The 15555-nt window shown below is 49.0% G+C and overlaps 1 protein-coding gene across 1 annotated transcript; it reads right to left on the reverse strand.

Moving 5' to 3' along the window:
- Nucleotides 1–1743: 1743 nt before the first annotated feature.
- MPL (MPL proto-oncogene, thrombopoietin receptor) lies at nt 1744–15062 on the reverse strand. The gene is made up of 12 exons (XM_030866806.2): nt 14984–15062; nt 14698–14830; nt 14179–14357; nt 13364–13662; nt 12800–12962; nt 12417–12543; nt 8060–8241; nt 7755–7897; nt 5689–5848; nt 5399–5495; nt 3232–3319; nt 1744–3017 (listed from the first exon to the last, which is right to left on the reverse strand). Exons 1-12 carry the CDS (start codon nt 15060–15062, stop codon nt 2730–2732), a joined length of 1938 nt encoding a protein of 645 aa, XP_030722666.2. The 3' UTR covers nt 1744–2729.
- Between the last annotated feature and the right edge of the window lie 493 nt (nt 15063–15555).

Consider the following 15555-nt stretch of genomic DNA (forward strand, 5'->3'; position numbering starts at 1 on the left):
CACATGCCGAGGAGCGGCTGCGCCCGTGAGCCATGGCCGCTGAGCCTGCGCGTCCGGAGCCTGTGCTCCGCAACGGGAGAGGCCACAACAGTGAGAGGCCTGCGTACCGCAAAAAAAAAAAAAAAAAAAAAAAAGATAACCCTGTAAACACTGACTATTTACTATATGCATGGCATTGTGTTAACACCGTTAATCCTCACACGGGGAAACAGTAGAAGAGAACGAGATCAGTTCTGAAGGGTCAAGCTAAAGATTTAGAGGTAAGGAGTGAGCAAGGAGTGAGATGAACAGGAAGATCAATCTGGAGGCAACATACAGGTTGGACTTAGGGGGAGAGACTGGAGGCAGAGATATTAGGTAGAGGCTGTAGTGATAGCTCAGTGGAGATGGAGAAGAGGAGGCCGGATTTAGGAAGTATAAGGGGTCAGGACATGATGGCTGAGTCGGTGGAAAGGTGGGAGGTTCAGTGGTTTGGATCTCAATCCTAGTTTTGAGTCCCTAGGAGTAGAGTTGGAGCCTTGAACGTGGCTTGGGGAAGGAATTATGGAAAGTGAGTATACCGGATGTCATCCATTTGTCCCATCCAGGTCCACTCTTCATCCTCTACTCTGCCCTGTGCCCTGTGAGGCTGACTCACATGGCCTGTGTCAATGGACTCCCTTGGGCTCTGGTTTCTGTTTGTATTCCACCAACGGGAGGATGTTATGGGTTAAATTGTGTCTCTCCCCGCCAAAATTTATACGTTGCATACTTAAGCCCCAGTACTTCAGAGTGTGACCTTACTTGGAAATAGGGTCACTCCAGGTATAATTAGTTGACTTGAGGTCATTTAGGTGGGCCCTAATCCAGTATGACTGGCGTCCTTGTAAACTGGAAGAGTCTGGACACAGACACACACAGGGAGAGTACCATGTGAAGACGAAAGCAGAGGTGTCGGTGATGCTTCTACCATCCAAACACTGAAGATTGCCAGGACACCCCCAGAAGCTAGCGGAGAGGCATGGAACAGATTCTTCCTCACGGCTCTCAGGAGCAACCAACCCTGCTGACACCTTGAATTTCTAGCCTCCAGAACTAAGAGATAATAAACATCTGTTGTTTAAGCCACCAGGTTTGCAGTACTTTGTAAGGGCAGATGGAGGAGATCAGGAGATCAGAGAGTGAGGTTTGGGGGAAGGGGAGGGCAGACATAGGCCCTTTGTTCCCCTGGCTCCGTCCCTGCCATATCCCCACAGGTTGGCTGTAGCTCTCTGCCACAGCTCCTGCCAGGCGGCCCTCTCTGTAGCTACTCTCTCCCTGTCTCATAACTACTCTCTCCCGTTACCCCTCGATGCCCAGGGTGGGGTGCGGTGGGTACCGGCTCCCAGCTGTTGTTAGCCCCGGGTTACTGCACTATTCCTTGATGGTTTTCCTAAATCCTGCCTCATCTTTATAAATATGCCCTTTATTAAACGCTCATCCAGATACCCAGACTGAGTGCATCATCTATTTCTGCCAAGACCCTGACTGACACAGTGGGTATATTTGGAGTCAGCAAAAAATACTGTTTGCTTGAGAATTTGAATGGGTCAGGGGAATCCATAATCAGAATGGCTAAGCACATTTACTGCTGCATGTGAATGGCAGAGAGGATGAGAGGCATGGGGTTAAGGCGGCATTGTCCAGAAAGATTTCCTTCATTTAGAAAACATTTATTGAAGGCCTGCTACCATGCACCAAGCACTACTCCAGGTGCTGGGGGTGGGGGTTGAGGGAAGACAAATAAATCACAGCCCTTGCCCTCAAGGAGCTCACAATCTAGTAACAGAAGACAGACATGTAAACGGTTACTTGCATAAACCATTACAGGTGCTGTAGTAGAGGTCTGGGCTGGAGATAAGAACTTTGGAATGGTCAGCATATAGGGAAGGCAATGAGAACCGATGGGACTGGAGACTGTTAAGAATGGACTCTTGAGGGACTGCAGTAATTAAGGAGTGGAAGAGATTCCAGGATAAGATTAGGAAGGAATAATTACCATAGTTTAGACATATCAAACACTTACTATGTCCTAGTTACTGTGCTTTACTTAGATTATCTCACTAAATGCTCTTTACAACTCTATGGGGTTCTGTTATTATCCCTATTTTATAGATGAGAAAATTAAGGCTCAAAGACTTTACTTGCTCAAGGCCATACAGCTAGCAAATGGGAAAGACAGGAATTGAACCCAGCTCTGACTCCAGAGCTTACGCGCTTAACTATTAGTATACTCAGAGAGGCCCTAGCAGAGCCAGGAGAGATGGTGATGTATGCAAGCCATGGAGGAGAGAATTTAAAGGAGAAATGAGTAGTCACCATGACAAATGACAACAGAGGGATCAAATGGATTGAGAACTAACAAAATCTGATTGGATCTTGTGATGAGAAAAATTTGAGGTGAGTTTTGCCTGAGTAGTTTCATTAGCAGAGTGGTAGTAGGGGAATGAATTGAAGGAGTCTGAGGAGCAAATGGGAGTCAGGAAGTGGAGACTCCTTTTCAAGGAGTTTGGCATTAAAGAGGAGAGAGAAAGGAGGTGAAATTTAGAGAAGCTTAGTCAAATGAGCCTTGTCCTGGATTAATATCAGCAGCAGTACTGAAAGATCAGTGTTATGAAGCCCAGCTAGGAGGGTAGACAACCGGGAAGGACGTGAGGTCTGAGATGGTTGTGTGTTGGGATGGGGTGGGTAGGGAAGATCAGAAGGAAGGACTAGAGGGTTTGGATCTGTCCAGGGTACTGGGAGCGAGGGGCCTGCCAGCAGCTGAGTGGTAAGTAGGAATGGTTGGCGATGTGAGTGGTGCAGTAGGACCCTGTCTCAGCCATGCGTGGGCACACAGACAGGGGCATGGTCCCCAGGCAAGAAGGCTGCAATCCTCGGTAATCCATCTGGGCCTGGGAGGAACATAGGGGCAAGGGAGTCTTCTCTGAGGACCTGGGTACAATTTCAAGGAGGCTGGGTTCCACTTCCTCACAGGCATCTGAGACTGCAGCCTTGGGCTGGGAGAGATGGGAGAGGGGGGGAAGGGGTCTGGATTAGAGCAGGTCCTGTGGGAGCAGGACCTGGATTGTGTAGAAAGGAGGGTTCGGCTGGAGGTAGGGCCCAGGGATGGTATGCTGGTGGGCAAGGGCCTTGGAAAAGTTGTGTGGTAGGGCAAGGATCCAGCTCCGCACAGGGCTGGTGGTGGGTGGTGGAGAGCAGGGGTGCACTCACCGGACTCAGGGCTGCAGTATCCCTAAGGTACTGGCCTAGGACCCGGTGCAGGTCTGGAACTGAGGGCCACAGGGCATGCCTCAGGCTCCTTGAGGAGAAGGAAGAGAAGGAGACTGAGTTGTGGGAGTGAGTTAGGAGGGGAGCCCTGAGGGGGGGCCGTGGGGGGAGGCAGTGAGGTGGGGGAGCACGCTTGGAGAGGTAACAGTGTAGTCAAGGCAGTAAAGTAAGGTAGTGGAGCATAGGTGAAAAGGAAACCTCTGGTGGTGGAGGGAACTCAGCAGTGCGGAGGTTCAAAAAAGGGATTTGAGTGTCCTCAAACACTCCTGCCTCAGGGCCTTTGCACTTCCTGTTCCCTCTGCCTGGAACACTTGATTTGTTCCCTCACTTCATTTAGGTTTCTGCTCAGACGTCGTCCTGACAGAGAGGCCTTCCCTGACTGCCCTAAAATAGAACCACCTCCCTTCCCCATCACTCTCTGTCTCCTGCTCTGCTTACTTTTCTTTATAGCACTTGACTTATTGTGTATTTATTAGATCCTTATATATATCACATATACGAGAATGTAAACTCCATGAGAGCAAAGAGTTTGTCTGTTTGCTCACTCCTGTAGCTCCAGGGTATAGAACAGTGTCTGGCTCATAATAGGTCCTCAAGAAATTAGTTGAATGAATGAATGGAGAGAACCAATGGGGCTTTTATTAAGTTACTGGGGAAGGTGGTCTCTCCAGGAAGAACGTGGATTAAGGTATGTTGGGGGAACCTCCAATTCCTTAGGCTCATATTTCCACATGGAGGGACTTTAGCTGAACGACATTTCAGGCCTCTTCTGTGACCTCACTCGTATCTCTCCAGGGAAGGAGGAGTGATGTATCTGGTAAATTGGGGAAAAGGAACTGAGTACGCCTGGTTCAGCAGCACCACCTCCCTCCTCTCTCCCAACTTTTTTGTTGGAGCTGGCTACTTGCATAGAGGCTGCATTGCGGTCTGCTCATACATATGAGTGGATTAAAAGCTCAAAGACATGTTCAAGGAGAGATGCAGCACAGAAGAGGGGCATCTAATCTAGCCTAGGGTCATCTAAAGAGGCCACGTGCAGGAGTTACCTTCTGAGCTGAGTCTTCAAGAATCGAGAGATGTTACCAACTGAAGGACTGAGGTGGTATGGATTCTGTCCTTCATGTTTATAACTTCCAATGACATCTCTCCTCAGCCTTAGTCTCCCCACACAAACAAGTCATTCATTAATAACATTTATTTAAGTGTGGGCTATTTAGCAGGCCCTGTGCTATCGATTTAAGGATGACCAAGTAAAGCATAGGGAAGACAGATAAAGAAATGAATGCAGTAAAATGCTTCTGGTACTATGGAAGAAGTCTGCATTGGGGCACAAAGAAAGTGGCCAATAGGGGAAGGTCAGGAAAGGTTTCCTAGGAGTTGGGGAAGAAAGTTATTTATAGATAAATGGGTATTAGTCATCCAGGGAGGATATTCCTGGCAGACGGGACATTATGTGCAAAGGCACTGAGAAGTAGAATCTCTTGACTTGGGGAGGAAATCACCAACAGTATGGCAAGGCTGATGCACATGGTGGGAGGGTGGAAATCCTGGCAGGGGCCAGATTTTGCACAGCCTTCCTTGTCATTCTAGCGTCTGGACTTTATCCTGGGGCGCTAATAATGTGACTTAAGGAGGCGGAGTGACAAGTTCACGTGTGCAGTTTTAGAAAGATTATTCTGATGGCTGCGTGAGGCTAGACTGGAGGGAGAAGGGGCTCCGTTTTGGGGAGTCAGGTAGTGCCTGTACCGCTAGAGAAAGAGGGCTATTGTTTGAGCGAGCTTTAGGAGGTGGGATGACCAGACCAGACTGGATAAGGGCGACGGTGGCGCCTAAGTGTTCCGGCTTGGGTGACAGGGGGACAGTAGCCTTGTTACTGAGATGAGGAGTCACAAGGTGGGCCTGTTTGGGGTGTCCCGTATAGTGGGCATGTTAGAGTGTAAGGAGGCAGTGCGACTCCCGGGGAAGACGCGCTGGGAGCAGCTGACGCCACAGGTGTGGATGTGGGACTGTGCGGAGAGCGGGTGACATAGAGTGACGCGGGGATGCTTCCTTAGAGGCCGCTGGCCTCGCCCGGACCACGGCCCCGTCTCCCGCCTGACCGGAGCCGTACCTGTAGTGCGCAGGAAACTGCCACCTCAGCAGCAGCAGGCCCAGGAGGGCGCTGACGCCCAGCACCAGGAGCAGAGCGGTCACCAAAAAGATCCAGGCTAATGGACAAAAGCAGTCAGATCTCGGGGGGCCACGCCTGGCAGGAGCCCCCCTCCCCGGTCCGCCAGGCCCCACCCGTCGCCGCCCCGGGGCGCCGGGTAAGTCGGCTCAGCCGCGGCCCCGCCCCTCGCTGCGCCAGCGCCCCTCCGCTCGCGCAGGCGCCGACCGCCTTTGCTCTGGCTCGGCCCTCACCGGTTTCGGAGGCGGTTTCCACCCTTACTGGGTCGGACCAGGCGCTCCAGGGCCCATGGAAGGTGGGGCCGTGGAGCCTGGCGCGCAGCTGTACACGGTAGCGGGAGCGCGGGCGCAGCTCTAAGGTCTCTCCCTGGGCCCCGAGAGGCGGCTCCAGCACCTGCGCAGAGGAGAAGCGGGCGGGTGGTCAGGCTCCCTGTCCGGGTGGGCCGGCGTCGGGGCCTCTAGAACTCGGCATCTGTTTGACCGAAATCCTACCGCGTTGAGTCCCCGGGGATTTCCCCCAGAGAGCCTCGCTGGCAGAAAACGGTCATCCCGGCGGAAGCTGGCTGGAGAGAACACCAGGACAGAGAGCCTCGCCCTGCCTGCGGCCTCGCCCAGCCTGGCGCGGTACACCCCCGTCACACAGACTCATCTACACAGAGTACTACTCATCCTGACACATATACATACGATAAACCGACAGAGATCTGGTACACACACAGTAACCAGGCACGCACCAGACCAGGTCGGCCGATGGAAACCCCGGACACGCTCAGATACTCGGAGCCACGTAGACCAGGCCACAAATAACATCCTCTGAGTAGAGGATGCCAGCACTGTGCTAGGTGCTGGGGGTACGAGGAGAGATTCCAAGCACAGGGAACAAGAATCGTGTGTACAAGCAGGGAGACATTATTAACTTGATCAGTTAGCAAACATGAAGAGTAAGACACCCAAACAAGTAAATAGTTACAAGAAATAATTAGTGCAATAATAATGATATAAGTAAGGTACCACGGGAGCACCAAGAAGAGTGTAATGCTGCCTGTTGCTTGATTGGAGGTTACAGAGTGTTCTGTGTACTAAGAGCATGCATGGGCCGGCTGGATGGTCAAAGGTGAGGTTAAGCCAGTGGTAGTAGGGACATGAGACCTATTAGTACAATAAACTCAACTAATTTGTTGATAAATAGAGGGAAGGGAAAAGGGAGAAGAGTCAAAGATAATTCCAGACTCGGGTAACTGGGTAAGTGTTGGTGCCACTGTCAGAGACAAGGAACAGGAGAGGTAAGTCTGAGGAAGAAATGCTGTATGGTTCTATTTTATTAGTTCAACAACAGTCAGAAATTATGAGTGGTAATGTCAGAGTAGTGGTTTCCTTGGAGGGTGTGCGTATGTGACCTGCGGGCGTGAGACGCTTCTGGGGTGCTAGAAGTAATCTCTGTCTTGATCTGGGTAATGGTTACATGGCTGTATACACATGTACAAATTAATCAGTGGTATATTTAAGATTTGTGTTACTTTATGTAACTTATACTTCAGTAAAAAAGTAAAATAAGTTTGGGGAAGAAGTTGAGTTCAGTTTTGGATATACTGAGTCTGAAATGCCCTGGGGGCTTTTAGATAGAGCTGTCTGGTAAGAAGTTGTATATACATGTGGTGAATGAGAATAAAAGTAAAGAAAGAAACTAATATTTAATGAATATTGAGCACCTTCTATCTGCCAGACAGTATGCTAAATATTTATATATTTAATTTTTACTGTAACTCTGGAAAGTACATAGCTTTATCCCCATTTCACCAGTGAGGAAATTGAGACTTCAAAAATTTACGTAATTCACCTATGGTATAGAAGTTCCTTTTCATATGGGTGTTGGAATGATAAGTTTGGGGTGGTTAACGTATAGTCATTGAAACCACAGAGTTGAAGCACTCACTTAGGGAGAGCATATATATTTATCTAGAGGAGAAAAGAGTCTAGGATGGGACTGTTGGAAGCACAACCTATTAAGGAAGTGTAGAAAGGAGGAGCCAGGAAAAGAGCGAGGAGGTTCAGTCAGAGAGGTGGTACGAGAATCAGGAGAGACTGATATCCCAAAAGCAAAGGAAGGAGAAAATTTTAAATAGGAGTAGTCAGCATGTCAGATGCCAAAGAGAGATTAAGATACCAGCTGAATCAGATAAAACATAGATAAACAAGCTCAGACGTGAATACACAGACACCTTCACTCCTGATAACAGATACAGTGAAAGTCAGGGATACCCTGATTATGAGGTCTGGGGGCATTTGTTCCTTGACTGTACCTTCCAGTCCTGATGGCCTTCTCCTGTGTATCGGAGCTGATAGCAGGTCTCTTGTGCTGCCCAGGGTGATGGGTGCTGCCATTCCAGTTCCAGCTGCCCGCTGGAGACCTCCCTCCAGTGTAAGTTTGGAGTGGGAATGAGCACTACAGGGACATCAGCAGGGACTGGCCTAAGCCCTTCTGTGCATGAGACATCATGTCACCAGGGCCACGGGTCAGAAGTATCAGAGTTGGTGATCCTGGGCATGGGGTCAGATATGGTAGAGGTGGGAACTACGTGGGAGGAGAAGGGGAGAAAGTTCTTACCAGCCTGATGGATCCAGAAAGGGGAGCCCAGGTAGCTGTGAATGGCACCCTGGGCTGTGGTCACCTCCACAAGGATGTGAATAGCACTGTCATTTCGTGACTTGAAGTGGCAGCGGGAGAACTGGGAGGGCTGTGATCCTGGATTTTTCTTCTGCTCTTCACACTTCTCCCAGACGGGGTCCCTACGAATCAGTCCCATAGAGTCAATGAATCAGGCTTGCCTCAGAGACTAATCCTCATATCCCCCATCCCACAGGGGACTGGATTATAATCTAACTTGTTTTTTGGATGGGCCTACAGGGCTTTCTCTCCCGTGTCATAATGTTTGGTTTTCTGAGGTTTGTTTTGGTGTCCAGCCTCTTCTTGAGAAAAGAGCTAGATGAGATAGGAAAATAGCATATGGGCTATAGAGTTTGGGTCTTGGCTTATTGGTGTATAACTCTGGGCAAATTACTTGATTTATCTCTGCCTCAGTTTCCTCATTTGTGAAATGGGTTAATAATGCCTACTTTGAATGTTATTATTTCAGAGATTAAAGAGCTTTCATCTTTCTGGAGGAAAACATGTTTTTAAACTGTTCTCATCAGGCGGCCCTCTTAGTCACCTCTAAATGTTATTTTATTAATAGATTATTACAACAGCCTCCTAACTAGCTTTTCTGCCTCCATTTCTGCCACTCCCTTCAGTTTACTCTCCACACAGCAACAAGATCCAAAGTGTTGATCTGATAATGTCCAGAATATCTGACACATCTGTCCATTTATTTTGATCTTTACCGCAGCTGCATTAGATGAAACCATTATCCATTGCCTGGATTAAGGCAAATTTCTAACTGGTGATCCTGCTTCCACTCTTACTTCTTTTTAATTGCACAAAGAAACATCTTTTTGAAATGTAAATCATATCATGTCACTCTTTTGCTTAAAATCCTTCAATGACTCCCCATCCCCCTTGGAATAAAATCCAAACTCCATACCAGAGCCTATAGGACTCCATACGGTTGAGTTCCTCCCTCCCTCCCCATTCTCATCTCCTACAATTCTCACACCAGTTTACCACCCTTCATGCACACAGGCCTTCTCTCTGTGCAGCAGATATACCAGATGACCTGTCTTTGCAGCTCACCTTGTCCTGGGTTGCCCTGCCCCTAGATCTCACGTGACTCACTTCTTCTTGCCACTTGGGTCTCAGCTCACCTGTCACGTCCTTGGCAAGGCTTTCTCCGACCACTCAGGTGAAATTAGCACCCCTCCCCCACCCTCCCACTTAGTCTCTATCATATAACCTTGTTCCTTTATTTCTTTACTTGTTTCTCACCCCCTCTTCCCTTCTCCCGACTAAAATGGAAGCCCCAACAATGCCAGAAGCTTTTCTGTTTTGTCACTCTATCCCCAGTGCCTGGAACATAGTCGCCTTCGATAATTGTTTATTGAACAAATAAATCCTGCCTCCTTCCTGATTATAACCCCTAAATGACTAGCTATTACTAAAATTATTTATCGTTTTATATTTTTTTATGTTTACTAATTTATTCAACAAATAATTGATACTATGTGCCAGGCACTGTGATAGGCCCTATGAATACACAGAGTAATAATTTTCAAGGACCTGTCATTTCAATGGGAAAGGTAGAAAAACAAACAGATGATATTTTTCTGTGATGTGCACGGGCTGGCTTGGGAATATCAAGGAGGATCATCTAACCCAGATGGGGAGGGTCAGAGGATAGTTCCCGTGCAAGGCGGTGCTTAGACTGAGTCCTGGACTCGAAACAGGACAGGCAAAGGGGACAGACAGACATCCCAGGCACATGCTTGTGCACAGATAAGAGATATGGTACTCTGGGGGAATTCTAAGTGGTGCAGAATGCTTTTAGCATAGAGGGTCTGGTGGGGAGTGGTAAATGTGAGCAGACCAAGGTCATGGATGGCCTTATTGCCTTTCTAAGGAGCGTAAACTTAATCTTGCAGTAATGATGGAGACGTTTAAAGATTTTAAACAGGAATTGTCGTCGTTAGCTTTGTACTTTAGGAAAGTCACTCTAACTGCAGTTTGTAAGAGAGGACTTGTGAGGGTGCACTAGAAGCAGAGAAATTTATTAGGACAATGTTATGGTATTTTACATGCAAAGTTATGAGGATCTGAAAGTAGGGTTGTGGTAGTTGGGGTAGAGGGAAATAGATGGATTCAAGGGATACTGTACAGGTAGAAATGACAAGCGTTTCTGATTGGATATGGAGGGTGTAGAAATGGCAGAGGTTCAGGGTGGAAAACTGATTTGATAGCAGGATGGACAAGAAGAGGAGGAGCAGGTTTTGGTAGGGAATATGTGAATTCGGTTTTGCCACCTTTTGATCCATTCATGGCCCCTCCATACTGTGGAAATCTGTGCAGTTATTAAAAAGAATGCGTTACATCTTTTTGTAATGATCTCCAAGACATATTTTTAAGTAAAAAAGTAAGTTACTAAATCATACATATAATGTGATCCAATTTATATTGAAAATTGAATATTGTGTATAGACATATGTAAATGCATGTAAAATCTGGAAGAATACATTAAAACTGTTAATAGTGGGTTTTTTCATTATTCATTCATTCAACAATTTTTTTTTACTGAGCATCTACTGTATTCCAGGCACCGTGTGAGTTGAGAACATATTGGTGAGTAAAAGCAGACACTGACTTTGCCCTCATGGATCATGTATAGTCAAGATCAGCCTTTCTCAACTGGAACTCTGAGACAGAATTTTGTCATCAATCAAATAACCATGGAACTTCCCTGATGGCACAGTGGTTAAGAATCTGCCTGCCAATGCAGGGGACACGTGTTCGATCCCTGGTCCAGGAAGATCCCACATGCAGCGGAGTAACTAAGCCCACGAGCCACAACTACTGAGCCCACGTGCCGCAACTACTGAAGCCCGCGCGCCTAGAGCCCGTGCTCTGCAACAAGAGAAGCCACTGCAATGAGAAGCCCTCGTACTGCAACAAAGAGTAGCCCCCACTCACCGCAACTAGAGAAAGCCTGCGCACAGCAACGAAGACCCAACGCAGCCAAAAGAAAAAAACTATGTGAGGTATCAATGTAAAATTGTAACTATTATAAGTATTTAAGAAGGAGAGGTACGTGGTACAACAAGGATGTATAATAGTGCCATTGGACCTAAGGAGGAAGGTCAGGGGAGGGCTCCCTGAGGAGGTGACATTTGAGTTGAGATCTGAAGGTTAAATAAAGGTTAAGTAAAGATAGGAGAGTTGGGTAAACAGCATGTGCAAAGATCCAGAGGCAGGAGGGGACATGGCAGGTAGGGGGAACAAAATAGGCCAGTACTGGAGCACAGAGCACAAAAGGCAGCATAGTATAAGATGAAACTGAAGGCATTGGTAGGGGCTGAGCCTTTTAGAACTTTACACGGTCACAGTAGTGTTCTCTTCTTTGTCCTAAGATCAATGGAAGCTGTGGACCTTGGAAGAGTTTTAAGCAGAGGATGTTGTATTTATTTTTGCACTTTTATTTCTTTATTTATTTTTAAAGATTTGATGTGGGCCGTTTTTAAAGTCTTTATTGAATTTGTTACAATACTGCTTCTGTTTTATGTTTTGGTTTTTTTGGCCGCGAGGCATGTGGGATCTTAGCTCCCCAACCAGGGATCGAACCCGCACCCCCTACATTGGAAGGCGAAGTCTTAACCACTGGACCGCCAGGGCAGTCCCTATTTTTTGCACTTTTAAAAAATCACTCCAGCTCCTGTGTGGAGAATGTTTTGGAGGATCCAAGAAGTGATCAGTTAATAAGACTTCTCAATAGCCTAAGTGAGAGATGATGATGGCTTGTACTAGGATGATGGCAGTGAAGAAGAAAAGTGGACAGATTCTAGAGATGTTTAACAGGTAAAATCAGTAAGACTCGGTTATATACTTGATATGAAGGAAGTAACAGGTCAGTGAGGTGTTTGGTGGAAATTCTTGAAGGCCAGGCGAAGTTTTGATTGGATCTGATAGATAGTGAAAAGCTGCAGTGCATATTTGAGTAGGGAAAGGCCATGCAAAGTTTGAGTTTAACAAAAGCCAGTCTGTCAGCAGCATGGGGGGTAAATCGGGGGTAGATGAGAATGTAGGCTGCTGGAATGGTCCAGGTGACATGATTAAAGCTGCATGAAACCAAGGCATTCCCAGCGAGTATGAAGAGAGGTTGAAAAGATACAATACCCATTGGAGGATGAGAGCATGGAGGCTGTTTGGTTTGGCGGACAAGGGAGGGGAGTGAAGAGGACCAGGACAATCTCTCCCTTCTTTCTGCAAGGTTGTGCTTCTCTCCCATGACATCAAGCTCAGTCAACAGTTCAGTTCTCACCTGTCTCTGGGGCAGCACCATGCCCTGCTGTGGTAGAAGAAGCCTTGGGAGCTAGCATGGTCCTGTTGCTGCCACTGACAGGTAACATTCTTCAGGTCCAAGGTAAAGCATTGCAGTCCAATTTCCACTGGGGTCAGAGAAGGAAGTCCCATCAGAGCCCACGTGCTCCTACTCTATAGGGTGTCCAGATCATCTTTACACACGTAACTCGGAACATTTACTCCTATTCTGTCTTTTCTCCCTGAACATAGTTCATTCTGTCCAGTGGCAAGTTTGAGGTCATCAGGAAGGACCATGGTTTGCAGAGCTTCCATATCCAGCCCAGGCCTCTCTAGAGATCTTTTCTATCTCCTCCCCATCTCCCCATTCCTTTGTTGACTCACCTGCATCCCCAGGCAGGTCCACGGTCACAGGGAGGGACCAAGATCCCCAAGAGCCACGGAGGGAGACCCCATCAGGTTGGCTGCGTAGCTGGAGCCAGTAGGAGTTCCCAGGCTGGAGCCCTGAGAGGAGGCAGCTTCCACCCTTCACTGTCAGAGATGGAGCCTTGGGAGAAGAATCCCAGCCTCAGAATCTAGGTCTGCCTCTCAGCCGAGAGAGCCTCCACCTCTTATATCTGAAGCCCCACAACATGCCTGTGGAGAGACACTCAGTTCTTCACCGGATAGATATGCACACAGGCTGGGAGCCAGGTCAGTGGGTTTCGGGTGGAGTTCAGGGCTTTTTAGGGAAATCCCCATTAACCTGGAGGCCTGAAGCTCTCAATCTTGTTGGTATGAATGACCCAAAGTGGGAGATCCCTAAATAGACATGGCTCCTAATCAGAGCCTATACTAACTCTCTAAGGACCAACCCAGTCTGGAATCCCCGAAGTATGGCCTATCCTTTCTTGGGGGCAGAATTGTGGGCAGGAGATCGGGAGGTGGAGCAGAAGAAGGCCAGGATACTTCTCTAGTTGTGGGGGTCTGCTCTGGTACATCCTGTTGGGGCATCACGGGCTGAGCACACGGAGACGCGTCCGGAGCTGGGGCTAGGTTTGGTCTCCGCAGAGCTGGGCAGCAGGTTTCTGTGGACAGCAGCAGTGTGACTGTGGGACCCGTGGAGTTCCTTGGATCCTTGGGGCCATAGCGGAGTTCGTGCCTCAGAAATTCACTGATTTCGGGAGCAGGGACCTCCCAGCTGATCTGAAGTTCCCCTGGCTGGCTCCCTCCCATGGCCTTGATGAGGCTGGGGGGACCTGGCAGGCCTGAAGGTGAGACAGGGCACGTGAGAACTCTTTGGGGGCCACAGTCTACAGCTCAACCCACGGACTGTGGAGAGGGGATGCTGGAGGCTGGATTGAGGGCAGCCCCGGGGGCAGGGCAGGGAGGCTCCTTATCCTGTTCTCCTGTCCTCAGAACAGTGACCTCGTTGCACGTTTGTTAGGCTCGGTGCTCCTCAAGAGCAGGGACCTCTCTTCATCTGTGCATCCTTTCCACCTAGCACAGTGCCTGGCACATGGTAGGTATTCTGTAACTGATGAATGAGTGAGTCAATGAATAGGTTAATGATGGGAAAGTCAGGGTGTCTCTGGTGTGAAATGAAGTCTAGCTCTGGATGCTGAGGCTAAGAGGAATGAGAAAGGGGTCTTGAGGTGCCTCTGGGGGTCTGGTAGTGGGGGGACATCCACATCGTCTTGAAAGAGCACAGCTCAGTCTGATTCTAGGAGCTGGCCTGAGGGCAGCAAACGGGGGGGCCAGGATGACAGGAGGATGGTTCGTACCCACACTATCCACAGAGAGCACCCGCTGGGTCAGATTCTGGTTCAGAAACACGTTCTTCACCCAGAGGTGCAGTTGAGAGAAGAGGCGCACTTCATCCTGGGCTGGAAACTGGCACACGTACCGGGTTCCAAAGGGCAGCACACGCTGGGAACTCAGGGGGCAGGCACGGGGCTTCTCCCTGTGGGCACAGGAGAAGTCCGTCCTACCTACACGGCCACCTGTTCAGCCCTGAGGACCCAGGTCTGGGCCCAAACCCAAGTTCTATTTCCAATACTGCCATTTTTCTTCTCAGTGCCTGGGTGGGATTAGGGGTTACGTAGAGGGTGTGAGCTGGGTGTATCCAAAGCACATCTGTTCATTAAGTGGCTACTTAGGGCATGTACTTGGAGGAGTCCTCTGATAGCGCCAAAGGCAGGGAAGCTACTGGAATGGGGCTCAGCTGTGGTATGTACAGGACAGATACAGGGGAGTGGTACATACATGGTACATATATATGATATATATGATGCAGCACATACCCTGGGTAGGCATACAGCAGCTGATATATTTCACTGGGCGCTGCTTCTTCCTCATCCCAGAAGCAAGTGAGGTCCTCAAATGTTCGGGAGAAACAGTTCAGGGACTCTGAGTCCGAGGCCAGCAAGGAGGCATCTGAGGAATAGCTGGTGAGTTGGGCTCTGGGTCCTCCCTGGTGTGTTTGTGGGCAAGAGTCGGGGACCAATGGGAGCCTCCTACTTTGCACATCCCCCTCCCAGGGCTCCCTCTTCCTGGGTGTAGGTGATCTCCACCCTCCACATACCTCACCTTGGCTGGTGACTTGTGCCAGGTTTTGGGGGGCCGGGAGGAGGCAGGAGATGACCACCAAGAGGGCCCAGGAGGGCATCTTCTCCGGCACTGTGTGCCTGCCTTAGCCCATCCTCCCTGCAGGAAGCCGGGCCCCAATCCCCTCCCGGGCCAGCCCCTCAGGTTCCTGTCAGATACAGCCCCACGTCCTGTCCCTGTCCCTGCCCCTGTGGGGCCCATCCAGACCACACTGGGGCCGGGGGCCAGGGGAGGGGGTGTGGGAGTGGGCAGGAGGGTAGGAAGAATTTGAAAGAGAGGATACAGACCTTTGGTGGGAGGGAGATGGGGGGGTTACATTTTTTTGACCATGTACCAAAAGCAGAGTAAGCCTCTATGTGTGTCCACGTTCACTGCTGTGGAAGGGTGTATCATGAGCGTGGAGAGCAACATTCACTGAGTGCTACTTACAGTGCTGCCATGTGTTAAGCACTTTATATCTACTGACTCAGCTAACCCTCACAATAGTCTTATTATTTCCATTAGAGTGATGAGGAAACTGAGATGCAAATAAAGACTTGCCTAAGATGACACAC

This window comes from Globicephala melas, chromosome 1 (assembly GCF_963455315.2).
Source record: "Globicephala melas chromosome 1, mGloMel1.2, whole genome shotgun sequence".
NCBI lineage: Eukaryota > Metazoa > Chordata > Mammalia > Artiodactyla > Delphinidae > Globicephala > Globicephala melas.